Source organism: Calliphora vicina, chromosome 4, assembly GCF_958450345.1.
Source record: "Calliphora vicina chromosome 4, idCalVici1.1, whole genome shotgun sequence".
NCBI lineage: Eukaryota > Metazoa > Arthropoda > Insecta > Diptera > Calliphoridae > Calliphora > Calliphora vicina.
Window position 1 is genome coordinate 96,555,086 of NC_088783.1, and position 18,862 is coordinate 96,573,947.

The following is an 18,862-nucleotide window of genomic DNA, read 5'->3' on the forward strand; positions in this document are numbered from 1 at the left end:
CAAATTACCTCGCGTAAGTTCTGCTCTGTTTACAATTCCGATAAGATGAATAGGTGGTGCGATGGGTCTCCAGAACTGGGTCTTGAAGAAAAAGACGAGGACGACTTCTCTTCAGGATTGGCCGAACTGTCAACTGTAAAGCAGACAACACTGAAATGACAACCCTGCTTTTATTATTTTTGCTTTGTACGTATATATTTTTGAATAGTCAACGGTTAGTTGTATTACCCCCATTAACACGAAGCCTGGTTATGCGTTAACTAACAGTTATACTGTCGGTTAAAATTATTTTTGTATGAAAACTGTCAGTATAACTATTAGTTAAAACATAACCAGACTTGGTGTTATTGGGGGTTAGTATTGTTGAGTCTGTCGTTTGATACGTATCTTTTAAATTTGTTTAATCTGTTAAATTTATATGTAAATGGAATAAACGTAAACTTTTATTTTTGTATTAAATCTACGCCTACAGTGTATTATTTGATTTCGTGAACGAATTTGTTTTATGTGTGGTAATTAGTATTTTTCCTGGAAGAGTGTGGCCCTTTGGTACTCTGAAGACCCAATATTATAATAAAATTATTTTTTTCCTAAATTAACATTTCAAAACTATAATAAAAATATTTTTTTCCTAAATTAACATTTTGTTTTGATAATAGTTATCAAAATTTGGTAAAAATAGCATTCTCTTTGTTTTATGTTGTAATTATTATAACTTACCTGCAAATATTTAATGGGGTCAGCAATAACAGTTTTGTTTCCTGCTACACATGCGCTAAGTAACGGAAGCGTAGTTGGGAATGGTAGAGGACTTAAAAGCTGTTGTTGTGTTTTCTCTTGTTGAAGCTCTTGAAGAAGAAGTACTAGTTCCATTCGAACTGAAGCTAATCCTCCACCGCTTGCACCATGTAATGAACAATAACTTAACAATGTTCTTAAAAGGGTTTCATTAGCTAAAAATAAAAACAAATATTTATTTAGAAAAAAAATACAACAAATCACATTTTAAGTTTTTAGGAGAATTAAATTTTTTAATATTATGTTAATAAAGATATTGCGAATACTCATTATACTATGGCTGTAACATTATACAGTGACACAAAAAAGAATTCTGCCGGTCTAAATTACTTAACTATAAAATATTATATTAATTTGACTACAATAACCATACTAAAATAAGCAGGATTTAAATTTAAATCTTAGTTACAAAAATGTAGAATATAAAGTACATTGTTCACTCCACAGACTGATATACATACATACAGACGAACATTCGAATCTAGTTAATCTTTTTCGTGATCATTTTGAAACAATGGCCCGTAATCATAGTCACACACTAAAGTCAGTTCTTTTTAGAAACAACTTTAAAATAAAATCCTGCTTTTAATATATTATAGTCAAAATTAAAGTGTTGAACCGACTTTAACTGCGTGCCACCTCAAATGTAGAAAATGTTTTCATACAATATACAAAAAAACATAGAAACATAGAAAATTAAAAAAAGGTAAACAATAAAAGTAACAGCGAAATCTAAAGAAAAAAAGCAAATTTTGGTGGGAAAAATGGAAAAAATAAGATTAATATCATAATTAGGATATTTTGGTTCTAATTTTATTGAAATTTGTTCAATAATAGCAAAATCTCTGCCAATATCTTGTAACATAAACATGTTTGACTTATGGTCGAACTTTTACTAGGTGAAGAACAGCTGATGCTGTGTTAAATGAGTTAAAAACAGCTTCAGCTAGTTTTATATTTACAATCGACTTTAACGTCAAAAGTATATTTTATCCTGTCTATGGTAGACCTAATGTCCACTCTTAAGTAAAGGCCAGAGACCAAAAATAACTGTTATTAAATTTTTTGAGACTGAAAAAGTTAGGCATAAATCAATGAATAATTTTTACATTTTTAAATAATAGTTATTCAAAATATTTATTTTTTTACGTTGCTCATAACTTTTATTTTCAATTTATATTTTTTTACGTTGCCTAATAAGAGTTATTATTCATAACATATATTTTTTTACGTTGCTCATAACTTTTATTTTTGATTTTTTTGTTTTTACGTTGCCTAATAAGTGTTATTCATAACATATATTTTTTTTCGTTGCTAATAACTTTTGTTATCGATTTATATGTTTTTAAGTTGCCTAATAAGAGTTATTCTCAAGAATATTTTTTTTCGTTGCCCATAACTCAAAAGAAGTCTTTTTCGTCGCTTTGCTTGTATTTTATTAGTAAATACCTTTAAAGTCGCAAAAAAACTAGAAAAAAAAGTTTTGTGAAATAAAATAAATCGATAAAATAAAGATTGTTGTTTTTTATTTAAGAAGAATTTAGTTTTACAATGTTTTGGCAAGCGCATCGTCCCCCAAGTTGCACCTTTTATCAGTCAACAAAAGACGCAAAGCAGAAAATGCTCTTTCAACAGAAACCTGTGTAGCCGGCACTGCATGGACAATATGAACCATTTTACGTAAAAATGGAAAAGTATACTTTTTCTCTTCCCAATATTGCAACAAATCGGCTTCTACGTCCAGTCTCACAGGTTTAAAGCTCTATATTTCAGCTATAGCTGCTAATAACTCATTCGATGTATTGTCTTCGTCATCTTCTGAAGATGAATCCACTTCTAGTTCTCTAATTGATGTTCTGAGCAATGATGACGTACTTTGATTCGTCGATTCGTCAATCAGAAAATCGGATATTGCCTGAAGTGGAGATACTTCAGGAGAAGTTACCGAAATATTTTTCCCTTGAAAAATAAATTTGAAGATTGTTTAAATATACATTCTTACATATGAACATATATTATTAATTTTAAATTGTGTATTGTCAACAAGGTTGCCAACTCTTCAGCTCAGAAAATGGCTAGATTTTGAATTAAAAATGGCTAGAAATGGCTAAAACCCAAGAATAACTGAATACAAATTCATAAATACTACATTTCTTGCCCCCATTACCACGAAGTCTGGTATGTGTTAACCAATACTTATACTGACAGATTTCAAAAATATTTTTTACCGACTTCGTGTTAATGGGGTTTAGCAGATTAACCCCCATTTCTCAATCTCCGGTTATCGTTTTTCGTAACGATATACTTCCAATTAATAGAATTTTTGTATGAGAACTGTCAGTATATCGTCACGATAAAAAATAACCAGAGGTAGAGAAAATGGGGATAAATATTATAATATCAATAATTTTTTTTCTTTTTGATAAATTAAATAAATTTCTGGGCATTTCATAATCGGATCCATTGAAGAAATGCAAAATTGATTTTTGAATATGCCTGATGAGTTTGCTTTGGAAACAATTTCGAAGCCTGTTTTTAAAACCAATAATATTCTCATCAAATAAACAGACGAATTTGTTTAAAAGGGCTGTTTCTTTGTCATTTGATAAAAAATACTGTTTTATTTTTAAAAAATTCCAAAAATGTTCAAGAAAAGTATAAAATAAAAAAGACTAAGACAAAATAAAATGGCTAGATCTTCCGGCTAGATTAAATCTAGCCATATTTTTATGGCTAAATGAAAATAAAATCGCTAGATCTAGCCGGAAAATGGCTAAATTGGCAACCTTGATTGTCAACCTCTTTTAGCAGAATCATTTTCTCAGCGAGCTCTTTTAGATGTTGCTTAGCCTTATGTTTTTGTGCGCAAGTGAGCATGCGACTGAAGCGAGGATCCAAAAACAGGGCAGCATTAACGACACTGTTTTCAATTAACTCAGGTTCCCTTCTTTGTATACAGCTGAGAAGCGTTGTTGACGTAGATGATGTTTCTACTTGCTCTTTTAAAATATTTTTTATTGTTAGCCACGACTTATAAAAGTCTCCTAATAACAGCTGCTGATCTTGCAATTGGAGTGTCAATGTATATGCTGGCTTTAAAACATTGACCAAAACTTCTATTTCACTCCTTTCATTTGACGAAAGTGAATCTTTCAAGTTATTTTCACACACATCTGTATAAAGCATTAACTTGTCTAGCATTACAAAGGTAGAATTCCATCTTGTTGGGACGTCCATTTGAGGTCTCCCCAAATGGAGCATTTGTAAAGTATGGCTGTTATGAATGTAAATTAAAAAATTTCCATTATGTTATTCTAGCAACTGTTAATATTCTTTTACCGAAAACTAGGTGTTCTCAGCGTTTTAATTACTTGTCTTGCACGATCTATTAACTGAGTTTTCGTGGTCACAAAATCTTTAATTGCAAGTTGAAGGGAATGTGCTGCACATTTGATGGATGTTATGCTGGTATCACTCCATCGAACTGTCGGCTAAATATTTTTGCATCTACATATAAATATCAGCTCTTTAGCTATACAAAATACTCACCAATTCATATTGTGATTCTTCTCTATCTATCCCCGTGACGTCATTTAGCAACGAAATCGCTTTGATCATATTTCTCCCGTTGTCAGTGGTTACGGTATAAATTTGGCTTAATGAAATACCAAAGTCAATTAAAACATGTTGGACCTCTGTTTTCAAATTTTGGGATGTTTGGGCAGTGCGTAATTCTTTAATAGCCAGCGTATAACATACAAGTTTCTGACCATTTATTAACTGTAAGTTTATACCCAAAACAGAACGGTCAAAGCGCGTTGCTGAGTCCATTTTTAGAGACACCATTCGATTTTTTACAGCGGCTTTGATAGAATTTTTTATTTGCATATACCGCTCACTTATCAGCTCGCTAATATTTGTGGACGTTACAGGAGTCATATTCAACCCTTTAAAAATAGGCGCAACTAGGGTTTTAAATGCATCAGCGTCAAAAAATGAAAAGAAGAGAATGCTTTGTTGCAAAGGCAATACATGCATTCGAAACTTCATCTTTACTTATTTCCACGGACAATTTTACTGTTTTATTATCACTGCACTGATCTTGAAGCTCCATTTCTTTTTTGGCCTCATCAAATTGCTCCATGTGAGCCGCCATCATATGTCTTTTCAAATTTGTTACATTGTTTCCAACAAAATTAACAGAACAAATCTTACACTTAAATTCATTTTTTCACAAGCCTTGAAAAATTCGCGTATAAAATTATTACGTTTTCGACCCATTTCAATGAACTACATACAATGTATGTGACTTTTTTCAATCGTTTACTATGTTAAACAAAGTGCAAAGTAAACATACTTTGTTTGTTGCTTTTGTTCTTTTAAAAACATATAAATCGAAAATAAAAGTTATTAGCAACGAAAAAAAATATATATTATGAATAACACTTATTAGGCAACGTAAAAAAATATAAATCGAAAATAAAAGTTATGAGTAACGTATAAAAATATTTATTATGAATAACTCTTATAAGGCAACGTAAAAATATAAAAATCAAAAATAAAAGTTATGAGCAACACAAAAAAATTTATTTTATGAATAACTCTTATAGATAAGTAAAATTTATTTTCATTGAAAATAACTATTAATTAAAGAAACAAAATTTTATTTTCACAATATAACAGTTATGACTCAATTTTTTTACATATTTCTTATAACAGTTATGTCTCTGGTAAAGACGACTTTATTTCTCTTAAAATATACTTTATTTCTGACTATGATTATGGGCCATTGTTTTTATTATTGACACATATTGGTTATATAAACTTATTATCTCACCTTTCAACCAACGTTTCCTTTTAGCAGCTCTCATAACTTTAATTTCAAAATCATGTTTTTCGTGCATCAATATTTCATGAAGGGTAGGTTTTTCTGATAAAATATATGACGTAGACATGTCTTTTTCCTGAAATGAAACAGATGTACATATGTATATATTATTTATTCCATGAATGATTTATAAAACAATACACTTTTTAATATATGGTGTCCTTTAATACAAATTTTAATACAAAATATGTAATTTCATGTTATGAACTATAGTGGTGTACACAATAAATACATCCACTGGGAGACCACGAGATCCATTGTGATTCCTTTGAAATTATTAAATATACACAATGAAAAGACAATAACAGATAAGAAAGATGAAAGAAGCTCCTCAAAAACCTCTCATATATAACAACTTAAACGTGACAGATCGGAAACTGTAATTCCCCTGCACTCAGTACATCTTAACATTGTACAGACCTATTAGCCCCGGAATACCGAGTGCTAAAACTATGTAGGATACGATTCCCGGAAGAATAATTTCGTATCCTCTGTGACGGGTAGTCATCTTGACGTGATGCAGGGGCTGAAGTGCGATGATTTGTGTTGGCCATGCTGTAGGGGATAGTTTAACTTGAGTTGGCTGTTAATTTTATTTCTGGACACACAATGAGCACGAAACTAAGAACCACGCTCTCCCTCTGCGTATCGTCTGTTCACCTTTGGGGCGGCTATCATATGTTATATTTTAATTTAACGTTCCCATCATAGAGAGGGGTAATCCAACAGCACCTGTTTACCATATTGGGCGGCTGGTGGTGTGCGTCTATTTTTCCCCAATGGGGCGGCAGTTTTTCAACACCTGGCAGCAGGTATAAAGTGCAACCAAGGTACGCAAGTCGAATATTGTCGCAAGTTTCGCAAGGCATTTCCCATTTACCCGGTTCAGGACTTCATAATCTCCGGGGACCCTACTCCCTCAGCGATGGTAACGGGATGTGGTGAGTCGAATGCTAATATAACTCAGGCTAGTGAGGTGGCTACACGGCACATGCTGCTGGTCCCACATGATTATAATCTGGTACACCCGGTTGGCTGAATTTAAAAGGAACAAGTAAGTGCTTATGACTCAAAATAATCGTATTTTTAGATTTTTGACTCCGTTGACTGTACCGATGTCCGGGCTATAAATTCCATTTGCAAGATATTTAAGAATATATTGGGTCCTACAAGAGTGGTTTTAATTTTTTAAAAGCAACTATGCGATTAAAGAAAATGTGCCATAAAATTGCAATTTACATAAAAAATAGGTCTAGTTTGGAAGGCTCTGGAACTCGCAGTTATACAAATTTTTAAATTATTTGTCTTCTATAAGACTTCCCAAAATGTTACCTTTGAGAAAAATATAAACACATTATACATATATTGTTACGTTTTAACCTTTTTAAAACTTTGGTTTATTATTATTACTTTTGATTTCAAATAAAAGCGGTTTAGTAAATTAAAATTAGTAATAACTCTTTATTTATTCAAATGTACAACAACACTATGTGTTTTTAATATACACACGCACACTTAAATTACACTTTATAATGTACAAGACAGTTGATGTTAACTCAAACAGCGCTTATAATAAAATCAATGACGACTGCAACCTCTGCCACAATTTATACACACGCCATCTTTCGTGAACCTTCTACAATGATCTTTCGAAGTTAATGTTCGCAGCTTAAACATTCAATGTTACCATACTTTCAAACAATGCTAACAACCGCATGCTATCAATATTGTTGATAAGTAGAAGCTTCTACTGACCGACTACTACCGACCTTTAAATTCAAATTGCCAGTGCAAATTCGTATCAATATTTTGTTTTTATTTTATAGTTGAAAAAACTGTCAAGCGAGGCACCCAGGGGGTTAACCTATTTCGTGTACGCTGAATCCAGTGGTGCTAACCGGTTTTTTAGGTTAGCTCGAGTTTTCGAGATATACTGTTATTTCGAGAATATACATATTTATCAGAGTTGGGGGTAGTGCATTAAACATTTAAACTAAATCCCACTAGAGTGACAACATTTTGATTTTCCACTATTTTTCATCACTTAGTGGTAGTGAAAAATATTTTAACTACCACTAAAAAATTTAGTGGTAGTGAAACATATTTTAACTACCATTAAAAATATTAGTGGTAGTGAAAATTTTGCACTACAATAAAATAGTGCAAATTTTTAACAGTCACTACATGAAAGCTTTACTTATATTATATGCACTAAAATCTCAAAAAATAGTGTTTATAGAAATATTCCAAACAAATTGAAAATATAGTCAAAATATTTTATTATTTTTTATTGTATAAAAAAATAAAATAAAATAAAAACTTTAAATTTTTAAGTAAAGTAAATTTCAGGAATTAAAATCCTAGCAATTTTAATTTGTATTAATATAATTTAACAACGTATATCGCAATATAACCTAATGTTTTAAGAAATAAACTTAAAGAATAAAATATAAGTTAAAAAAAAATAAAAAAGTATAAAATAATTCAATATAATGATATGTATTTGAGTTCCATTAACATTAGTGAATGATTATATTTTTCCACTATCATCTTAGTGGAGAAAAAAAAATTTCCACTAAGCTGTAAAAAAAGGTTTTTCACTATCACTAAATAAATTTTAGTGAAAAACTTTATTGTACCACTACCACTATTGCTTAGTGAGGCTGTTATTTTTCAACTCACCACTAAATAGCTATTAGTGATAGTGAAAAATGTTGCACTATCACTAACTTTTAGTGGAAACTGGAAATTTAGTGCACTACCCCCATCTCTGATATTTATATATGTATACTAGGATCGCCTGGTGGCCGAAATTCGACCACTTTTAAAACGCTTTTCACCACTTTTATGGAAAGAATTTTTAAATATTTTGTATATTGTGCATATCTACAGAAAAAACCTTGTAAACCATATATGTTTCATCAATATTGGTGGACAATAACATACTTAAAAGTGTACCACAAAAAACGTGTGGCCTATTTATATATAAAGCTACGTACACACAAATGGTTAACACAACCATGAGATCTTATGTTGAAACATATGGGTGTTAACAATTTATTGAACATTTTCTGACAATATTGTAAGAATATGACAACAGTGTATACGTAGCTTAAGATTTACTAGCAAACTTTGTTCTACCATACAAATTATTTCTATTTTAGTTGTTAAATAAAAAATAACGAATATATTCTAAGTAAATTTGGCATTATAGGTATTTTTGATGCTAAAATAAACAGTTCAGTTTATTGAATAAGCTTAAAAAACCGAAATTCCGCAATAAAATTGCATTTACAAAAGACTAAAATAGTTTTTTATCTGAGCAGTCGTTTTTGAAATATTTTTTCAAATATTGTAAAAATTAAGCTATGCTGTTATTTTTTCTACACGTAAAGAAAATAAAGTTCAAAATGATTAAAATCTGTCCACAACTTTTAATTTTATTCACAAAAGAACAACCCTATAATGTTCAACTGGGCTTTTCGAGGCCATTTTGATTTTGAGTAGTCGCCAAGTTTCTACCTTTACTCTGAGCGAAGAAATATTTTATGTTAACTACCGCTAATGCCTTCTGAACATAATGAATTCAGTAAAATATTATTACTATTGATTTCGTAGAACAACCTTGTCTGTTTATATAAAAATTTGGTAAGTGTACCTACTGGGCCTCATGAAGCCCATATGGAAAATTAATGACAGCTGATCCTCATTCAACACAGTTATTCTTCTGATTGACGTTAAGTTGCAAAAATGTGAGTATGTGTGTTTGTTTAAGCTCTTGCGAACACGAGGCAAAGCTGTACAAACAAGTGTATTGTGTATCGGTTTCTAGAATTTATCATTTCGGTTGGCTTTTTAGTTTCTTGTACTCATCAGGGTTTATTGAATTCAACTTTTTCAAATGTCTGGAATAAGTGATGAGGTGTTGGAAGACCTCGACATGGTTCATTGATAACAATGATGAAGTAGACAGTGACTGTGAAGAAGAAGTGGGTGAAGTAACTTCCAATTTGCCAGCTGGTGAATTTTACGCATCCAAAGATGGTGTTGTGTGGGAGAAAAATTCACCGGTAAAATACATGCACACAATGTACCAGTTGTTGGAAAAAGTGGGCCTTCCTCCGTAATGCAGCCTCAATTTGCCAATCCAATAAACATATTCAAGAAATTCATTGCTCCGGAAATGATGAGTGTAATTGTTCGAGAAACAACCCGTAAAGCATCAGACATCTCACGGGATTGGAATATATCTCATCCGGATTCGACCACAAGAGTTTGGACAGCAACAAATGAGAATGAAATGTACGCGTTTTTCGGATTACTATTATTTGTAGGTATATTCAATTCCAATACGCAGCCAGCCAAAGAGCTTTGGCAACCATATCATCATGACATCACAAGGCGACGATGTCCCTCAACCGCTTCAAGCTCCTCTTACGCTATATTCGATACGACTATTGATGAGCAATTGTTTCCATACCGAGGACGCACGCGTTTTACCCAGTACATCCCATCTAAGCCAAAAATAAAAAGCTAAAATTTAACTTTTATTTAAAAAAAAATATATATATATTTTTAAGGAATCATTAACAATCACCCCCACACCACGCCCATGTCTGAGCCACGCATTAACAATTAGTGTGACACAAGACTTCTACACACTACACAATCCCAGCAATCAATTAAAAGCAAAAAAAAAATTAAAAAAGGGGAAAAAAGGAGTAAGGGCCTCGCCAGGCCCAGTAGAGTCACTTACCACTACCCATGCAGTCAGACATCCTAGGGTTAAACAAATATCCCCTAATATTTTAACAAAATACATAACTCGCAGAAATTAGCAATATCTTGCAGGGTTCTTTTATGTTTATTACTGCAATAGTCGGCAATGCAGTTTACAAAAATATATTACATAACGGCAAGATTCTGTAAATTTTGAATCCATAAATTTGACTAGTGGAAAATATAAGAGATATGTGTACATTAGAGTGTCCCTTAGAATTAAATTTTTTGAAATGTTGATACGGTACCCGCTGAAAACTTTCGTAATGACCTAAAATACCATCAAAAAAATGTTAACTTGTTCTAAGAAGTGCAACCCGTGCCGACTTTCGATTTAGTTTTGAGGTGCATTTACAAGGGGAATAATGTATTTTTTTTTAAATTTTTTAAATTAAATAATTACTTTTGCACTAGAACAAGAAATGTAGGAACAAAATTAACATATTTTGAGAAATATTAAAACAAAAGTTTATTCTTATCCAAGCTACAAGTAATGTATTTTTTAATAACTTACTTTTTAAGTAGTAAAGTCTAAAAAACAATATAAACAAGCAAAACAAAAAAACTGTTACTTTTTTCAATTTGCCCATTTTTTTGTTGCATGTTTATTTTTAGAAAAACACCATTATTTGACGCACAATAAAATAACTAAGCAGTGGTGTAGTGAGTACCAGGGTTTCGAAGAACTACTAAAAGCAGTCATATTTTACTGAATAGTTAACTTTTTACAGTCTCATGCTTAAAAAAAAGTAACTAGTTTCAGTTTTGGATCACATGGTTATTGAAAACAGTTGACACACATTACAACAGCAAGCAGCAATCGTTTTTGTTTTTTTCAGCAGCCAAATGAATCAGCAGCCGCCATGTTTCAGTTTTCAACTCTACCGAACTGATTACACGACTTCAGCAGCAAAAACATTTCTGTGTGTGCTGCTTACGCATTGTCAGTTTTGAGCTTTGGTTTTCGTACTACGCAGCGTAACAAAAACTGCTAGCTCGACTGAATAGTACGACTGGCTAGTTTGGCTGGTTGGTTAGAATTTGTTGTTGTATACACTTTGTGAAGCTAGGTAGAATCGTAAGATTTTTTGGTTTTTGTGTTTACATATCACAGAGGAAATTTAAATGTTATTATTTTTAATAGAAATAAATGGGAAATACTACTTATATTTTCTCTTAATTAAAAATACTGCTTATTAAAAAATAAATTTAATAAAATTATTAATTAACAAATTGTAATAAAAAAATATTGATATTTTTTTATTATATTTTATATTGAGCAATAACTTGATGTGATCTGAGGAAAACATAAGTTTTAAAGTAATGGAAAATCGAAAAATAGCTCATAATTTTTTCACTTACTTTGATTTTTGGAATATATTTCCTAAATGATACATGATAAATATGCTAACATCTTCCATTTGTAAAAGTAAGCCGACATATTTAATAAAATGTAATGCCTTATTTTCATTAAAAACAGAAATATCATTTACATATTTAGTACATAGATACCAGATATGGTGGATAAAAAATCACTTTAATTTACATTAAAATGTGCCAAAATTGTTTTAATAACTCGACAGACCAAAAAATAACAAATTTTTCTAACTTTTTTTTACTTTTTAACAATATTTCCTTATTTTCGTATCTAAAATTTTTAGCGATGTTTAAAATATTTTTGTGAAATAAAATGTAAAGGTAGGGTCACACACGGCAAATATTTGCTCAAAAAAGCGTAACACTTTTTTTAGCACAAATTTGATTGACGTGTTTACTCTTACAAATGTTTTGTAAGATCAAACAGCATAAAATAAAATAAAACTATTTTTTTTTGTTTTGAATCATCATAAGTAAAATAAGTTTTTGAAATAAATAAAAGAATTAAAAAGTGGTTACGTCTTTTTCGTCAAATATTTGTCATGTGTTCCAATACAAATTTTAACTGATTACACCGTCCGACAAATAGAGAAAAACTTCGTTAGACATGAACCGGATGATATAAGTCTGAAACTATAAATTTAATGGAGAAAAACTGTGTTTTCAGTTTTCCATTTCGTGATCCTGTGTCCTTTTTTAAGGACTTCAAAGTTTTAAAGAAGTACATTTTTCAAAAAAATATTTTAAAATACTTCTACTGATCAAACAATGTCAATGTTAAATGGTACGAATAATCCACACACAACACAAATCTTATTACGGTTTGGGCACTTCATATTTATTCACGTTTGCAAAAAATACTACGTTGTAGAAAAACTGTAATTGATTTAAAAAATTTTAGTTGATTTTTTAACGTGATAATTATTTCAGAACCTACGAAAAAACATATTATGTACCAAATAATCTAAGTACTAACTATTATCTTTTTCGATGAAATTTGAAAATAAATTATAAAAAATAAAATAAATCAAATTTAAAGTATTTTTTAACACCTTAGCAGTAAAGCTAGAACGATAAAATTTTAGCACGTGATAACCCAAAGTGCGTTAAAGGCACTACTTTTTTGAAAAATTAAAATTGGAAATCTTAAAGGATATTAAAGGATACAAATTTTGAAGGACATTTTTGACATATTTTGATCCTGTCAGAATAAAATAAAAATAATACAAAATATTTTACAACTCTTCTTGGTCATTTGACACCAAACTTGTCATAATAGGGTAAGCAGAAGTATTTTAAAACATTTTTTTAAAAATGTGCTACTTTAAAATTTTGATGTCATTTTACAAGGAAACAGGATCACGAAATAAAAAACTGTGAACGCAAATTTGATTCATTCAATCTCTATTTTCAGACTTATATCAGCTGGTTCGTGTCTAATTTTGAGTGTTGGACGGTTTTAAAATATTTTCTTTATAACAAAAAATATTTAAAAAATTTGTTCTTCTATTATGTATTTTAAAGAAAAAAAATCTGTATCGCAAAATAACTTCCAATGAAATAACTTCCATCACAAATTAACTAATTCCCAAACATGAAAAATGAAATAACTACCAAAGGGTAAAATGAAATTACACCCAATAATCGGCGATTTCGTAATTCTAAAAATATTAGTCACAAGAAATGCGAAATAACTCCCAATATGAAACAATTTATTTATGTAATCTAACTTCAAATGAAATAAAGAACTACAAAAATTGGAATTATTCCAAATTTATTTATGAATGTTTATAAAAAGAATAATTCCTCCTACAAATTTAAAGTAGCTCAGAAAATATGTGTATCATTGGAGGCCTTTGGTTGGACGGAAATGTTTTCTCCTTTGAGGTGTATCAAAAACCGGCTTCGCTTGCCAAACTATTTTTTTTGCATTGCCGTCCTCTGGCCGTTCGCGAAGTTTTTCTCCTCTGGGATGTATCAAAAACTAGCTTCGCTCTAAAACGATTTTTTGCATTGCAGATAGGTTTTAAAATATTTCAAAAAGCCGATTTTCATTTCAAACCAGAGTAGAAAATCGTTGCGACCTGGCAAAGGCCGACAATTCAAAAATAATCTTTTCTGAGCGAAACCGTTTTTTGATACACCCATTTCCATAGGCCGGCAATGCAAAAAAATAGTTTGGCAAGCGAAGCCGGTTTTTGATACACCTCAAAGAGAAAATATTTCCGTCCACACAAAGACCGACAATGGTACACATATTTTCTGAGCTACTTTAAATTTGTGGGAGTTTTTAGTATGCGAAGCCGGTTTCTAATACACTTCAAAGGAGAACACCATTGCAAACAAATTTTAGTAAAGCCGGTCTTCGAAGAAATAACCCAAAGTAGAACCCAACAAAAATTAAATAACTTCTAATATGTAGATATTTTCTCTTTGATGGAATAACTCCCAATGCAGTGAAATAAATCCTAATTGCCAAAATAAAAACCAACAAAAATTTCATTGGAAGTTATTTCATTATGAAATAATATTAAAACTTTCAAAAATAGCAAATACGACTTTGTAATTTGTTAAATTAAAATGCGCCTCTTTTATGACTTATTTCTTAATGGTTTTATAACATAATTGCTTCTCTATTAAAGTTATTTGTCAATACTGAATATAACCAAATATCAATAATTGAATATTTAAATTATTTTTTAAAAGAATTTTTATTTATTTTACATTTAAAGTCATGTGGCTTTAGAACTTTAAGAAATTTATTAACAATATAAAAATATACATATGTATGTAATTTTAATAATTTATTTTATTTTAATAACGAAAAAATATGAAATTTATAAATTCAATGAAAGCTAAATTGTTAATACTATGTACATATACTTTAATTTTTTCTGAAAATATAAGAATTTCCCATTTATTTCTATTAACAATAATAACATTTAAATTTCCTCTGTGATATGCAAACACAAAAACCAAAAAATCATACGATTCAACCTAGCTTCATAAAGTGTATACAAGAACACATTCTAACCAACCATTCAAACTATTCAGTCGGACTATCCAGTCGTACTATTCAGTCGAGCTAGCAGTTTTTGTTACGCTGCGTAGTACGAAAAATAAAACTCGAAACTGACAATACGTAAGCAGCACACACAGAAATGTTTAAGCCGAAAAATAAGGTGAATTTGACGATTAGACTACTTATTTTTCGGCGGAATAAGTACTTATTTTTGTTCGCGATGTCCCAAAAGTAATCCTTCATATTTTGGCCGGAAATAAGTTGTTTTGTTAGTAGAGTTATTTACAGAATTTTGTATTTGCAAACAAAAAATAAAAAATAAGTCGCAGCCAAGTGTCGAACCAAGAACTATCCGTTTGCTAGTCTGCTGTTCTACTCACTACACCACTGCTTAGTTATTTTATTGTGCATCAAATAATGGTTTTCACACAGTAATACAATATTATTTTCTGTGTTTCTAAAAATAAACAAGCAATAAAAAAAATGGGCAAATTGAAAAAAAGTAACTGATTATTTGTTTTGTTTGTTTATTTTGTTTTTTTTTAGACTTTACTACTTAAAATGTAAGTTATTAAAAAAGATATTACTTGTAGCTTTGTAAGCGAAGTTTTTGCTGGGATGGCGGCTGCTGATTCGTTTGGCTGCTGAAAAAAACAAAATCGATTGCTGCTTGCTGTTGTAATGTGTGTGCACAGTCAACTGTTTTCAGTAAGCAAATTGTTGAAATTGAAGAATTAAACTATTTTCAGTTCAGTCGTTACATGAGACTATTTATTTTGGTGCTGAATATTAAACCCTGGTGAGTACAACAACAGACTAGCAAATGGATAGTTATTGGTTCGACTCGTGGCTGCGACTTTTTTTCTTTTTATTTTTTGTTTGCAAATACAAAATTCTATAAATAACTCTACTAACAAAAAAACTTATTTCCGGCCAAAATATAAAGGATTACTTTTGGGACATCGCGATTCTCCTTTTTTTCGGCTTATTTGTAAGAAAAGTTTTTGCTGGGTACTTAAAATATATCCATATTTACTTGTGTTCATCACACTGTGATTGAAATTGGACGTGTTTTATTTTTACTCCGAGTTAATTTGTTATTTTAATGATTCTTTCGGAAAATAAATATAAATTACACCTGTTTATTAATTACGCGAAAGGACGCTATTATAATAGTAACAGTTGTTTTGTTGGTTTATTTTGTTATTTTAGACTTTACTACTTAAAAAGTAAGTTATTAAAAAAGACATTATTAAAAAGACATTGTAGCTTTGTAAGCGAAGTTTTTGCTGGGTAATTTAATAATATTATTAAAAAAAAATTAAAACAAAAACTAAAAGACAAATAAGTGCATTAACTATTAAATATAGATCAAGAGTGTTAACTAAAGTATTTACAAGTACTCTTTAATGAGTCTCTTTAACGAAAACAGTGAGCGAAGGTTAAGTGTAGACGGCAGAAATGCATACGTTACAGTTAATGCAGATGATAAAAATATAAACAAAAAAAGAAGAATAGATGACAGCTTGTTTTTAACCGCCAAGCCTGTTAACCGTGCTCGTTCTTGTTCCCCCGCATTGTCAACAACTAATGATTGTCAAACAAAAGAAAACCCAACAGCTGTTAATCTGGAGTTACCAAAAATTACAAATACTTTATTTACGCCTGAAAGTATTCTAGCAATATCAGCTTCAGAAACGATATCCACCACACCGACTAAAATTAAATTTAACCCATTAAGCGGCGCTATACCCAAGATTAGTCAACCATTAAATAAAGATAATAAATTCCGGTATGTTACAGTATTAAAACGGGCACGAAGTCCCAAGTCTTCGAGAGCGGCACCCTTGGCTAAATTATATAAAGATAGTGAACCTGCTAGACTAAACAATGAAAATCGTTTTTCTATTCTGGAATATGAAACAGATGAACCAGTAATTAAAATTACCTCTACAAAACCACCCCCTATTTACTTGAGAGAAAATAATTCTAATTCACTGGTTCAGAGCCTGATCTCATTAATAGGAGAGAACTCTTTTTACGTTATCCCAATCAAGAAAGGCACGATTCATGAAACTAAAATACAGGTCAATAGTGAAAACGATTATAGAAAGGTTGTAACAGATTTTGAAACTCAAAAGAAAAGTTTTTACACTTATCAGCTGAAAGGAAGCAAGGGTCTACAAGTTGTAATAAAGGGTATTGACTGTAATGTTGAACCACTCGAAATAAAGCAAAGCTTAGAAGATAAAGATTTTAAGACAAAAAATGTGATAAACATTAGAAATCGCGAAAAAAAACCCCAACCACTCTTCCGTGTTAAACTTGAACCCGGTGACATAAAACTGAAAAAAATTAAACACATCCCATATATAACCTGAAGTACTTATTGCATCGTAAAATTACGGTAGAAGAACCACATAAACGATTTGGCCCCATCCAATGTATGAATTGCCAAGAATATAGACATACCAAGGCATATTGCAAATTGCCACCCGTGTTATTTGTGGAGAGTTGCATAACACATCCCAAAGTAACAAATCCAAGGATGATCCTAAAATGAAAAAATGCAGTATTTGGGGAGGTAACAACACAGCGAACAACAGGGGTTGTCCTGTCTACTCAATTGTTAAAAAATCACAAAGCCATAAACCGAAGATTTCAATTTAAACTACCCCCCGTTGCAACATCATATGACAACAACGAAACATATGCAAATGTACTAAGAAACAACCAAACTCAGACGCAAGTCCGTCAACCACAAAACCAAAATATGAACCCAGAGGTAAGAGAACAAACGCCAATTTTCAATAATACCAGACTAGAATCTACAATAGAAACTCTTGTGCAATCGGTAAATAACTTTACAAACTCAATGAGTAACATGATGCAATAAATGCTTAAGATGCAATCAATGTTATTGCAGGCTGTGCTTAACAGACCATGAACTGCCTAAGAATATGTTTTTGGAACGCTAACGGCATAAAAACGAACTCGAGCATTTTCTTAAAAGTCATGAAGTTGATATAATGTTAGTTTCGGAAACTTATTTGACGTCTAGAAGTTTGTTTAAGATAAATGGATATGTTTTTTATGGCACAAATGATCCAAGAGATAGAGCATGTGGAGGCTCTGGAATTTTAATTAAAACCCGTATCAAACACCATTCAATGTGTGATATTTGTGATGATTATCTTCAAGCTACGACAATCTGTTTGGATGAATGCTACAGAAACCTATTAATTTCGCCGATATATTCTCCTCCAAGGTTTTCGATTACTGAAAACAAATATGAACATTTTTACGAATTACTAGGACCCCGATTCCTGGCAGGTGGCGATTATAATGCTAAGCATACTCAGTGGGGATCAAGACTTGTAACCCCGAAAGGTCGCGCTTTGTTTAATACAATTTCTAAATTGAATTTGAATGTGCTCTCGGGCGGAGAACCAACATACTGGCCTACTGACCCAAGCAAAATACCCGTCATTGATTTTGCAGTTACAAAAAATTTACCAATGGAACTAATGCAGGTTAAATCTTTATTAGAATTATCCTCGGATCATTCACCCACCTTCGTTACTCTATTGAACCCCCTAGAAATAGTATCCCCGACTGGTCACACTGCAATATCAAGCACGAAAATAAATTGGTTGAAATATAAAAAATATATTAGCACACACAGTACAGAAAATATCGATATCTCACTCAAAAATTTTGAACAAAACTTAGAACTTGCTGTTGAACACGCCACTCAAATAACCCAACAAATAAGATACAATAGACTCTATTCTGCAGACATTGAACAGTTATTAGAAGAGTTCGTCGAGAGTGGCAACTCTACAGATCCTCTCAACTTAAAACGGAGCTTAGAAAATGTCGCAAACGCCTCAGTATGCTTCTTCACAAACGCAAAACTGACTCAATTAACAAATATCTGGAGAACTTAGATGCCACCCAGTACTCAAATTACTCTCTATGGCGAGCTACAAAAAAAT

General features: G+C 31.1%; 1 protein-coding gene across 1 annotated transcript in view; it reads right to left on the minus strand.

The window, feature by feature from the left end:
• The window catches only part of Rbcn-3A (Rabconnectin-3A), a 452,485-nt gene that overhangs the window by 238,461 nt on the left and 195,162 nt on the right, over positions 1–18,862 (minus strand). The window contains exons 8-9 of the mRNA XM_065506903.1: positions 5,636–5,762; positions 721–953 (exon numbers count right to left, since the gene is read on the minus strand). Of these exons, the coding sequence (XP_065362975.1) occupies positions 721–953; positions 5,636–5,762 (360 nt within the window). The remainder of the gene's footprint in view (positions 1–720; positions 954–5,635; positions 5,763–18,862) is intronic.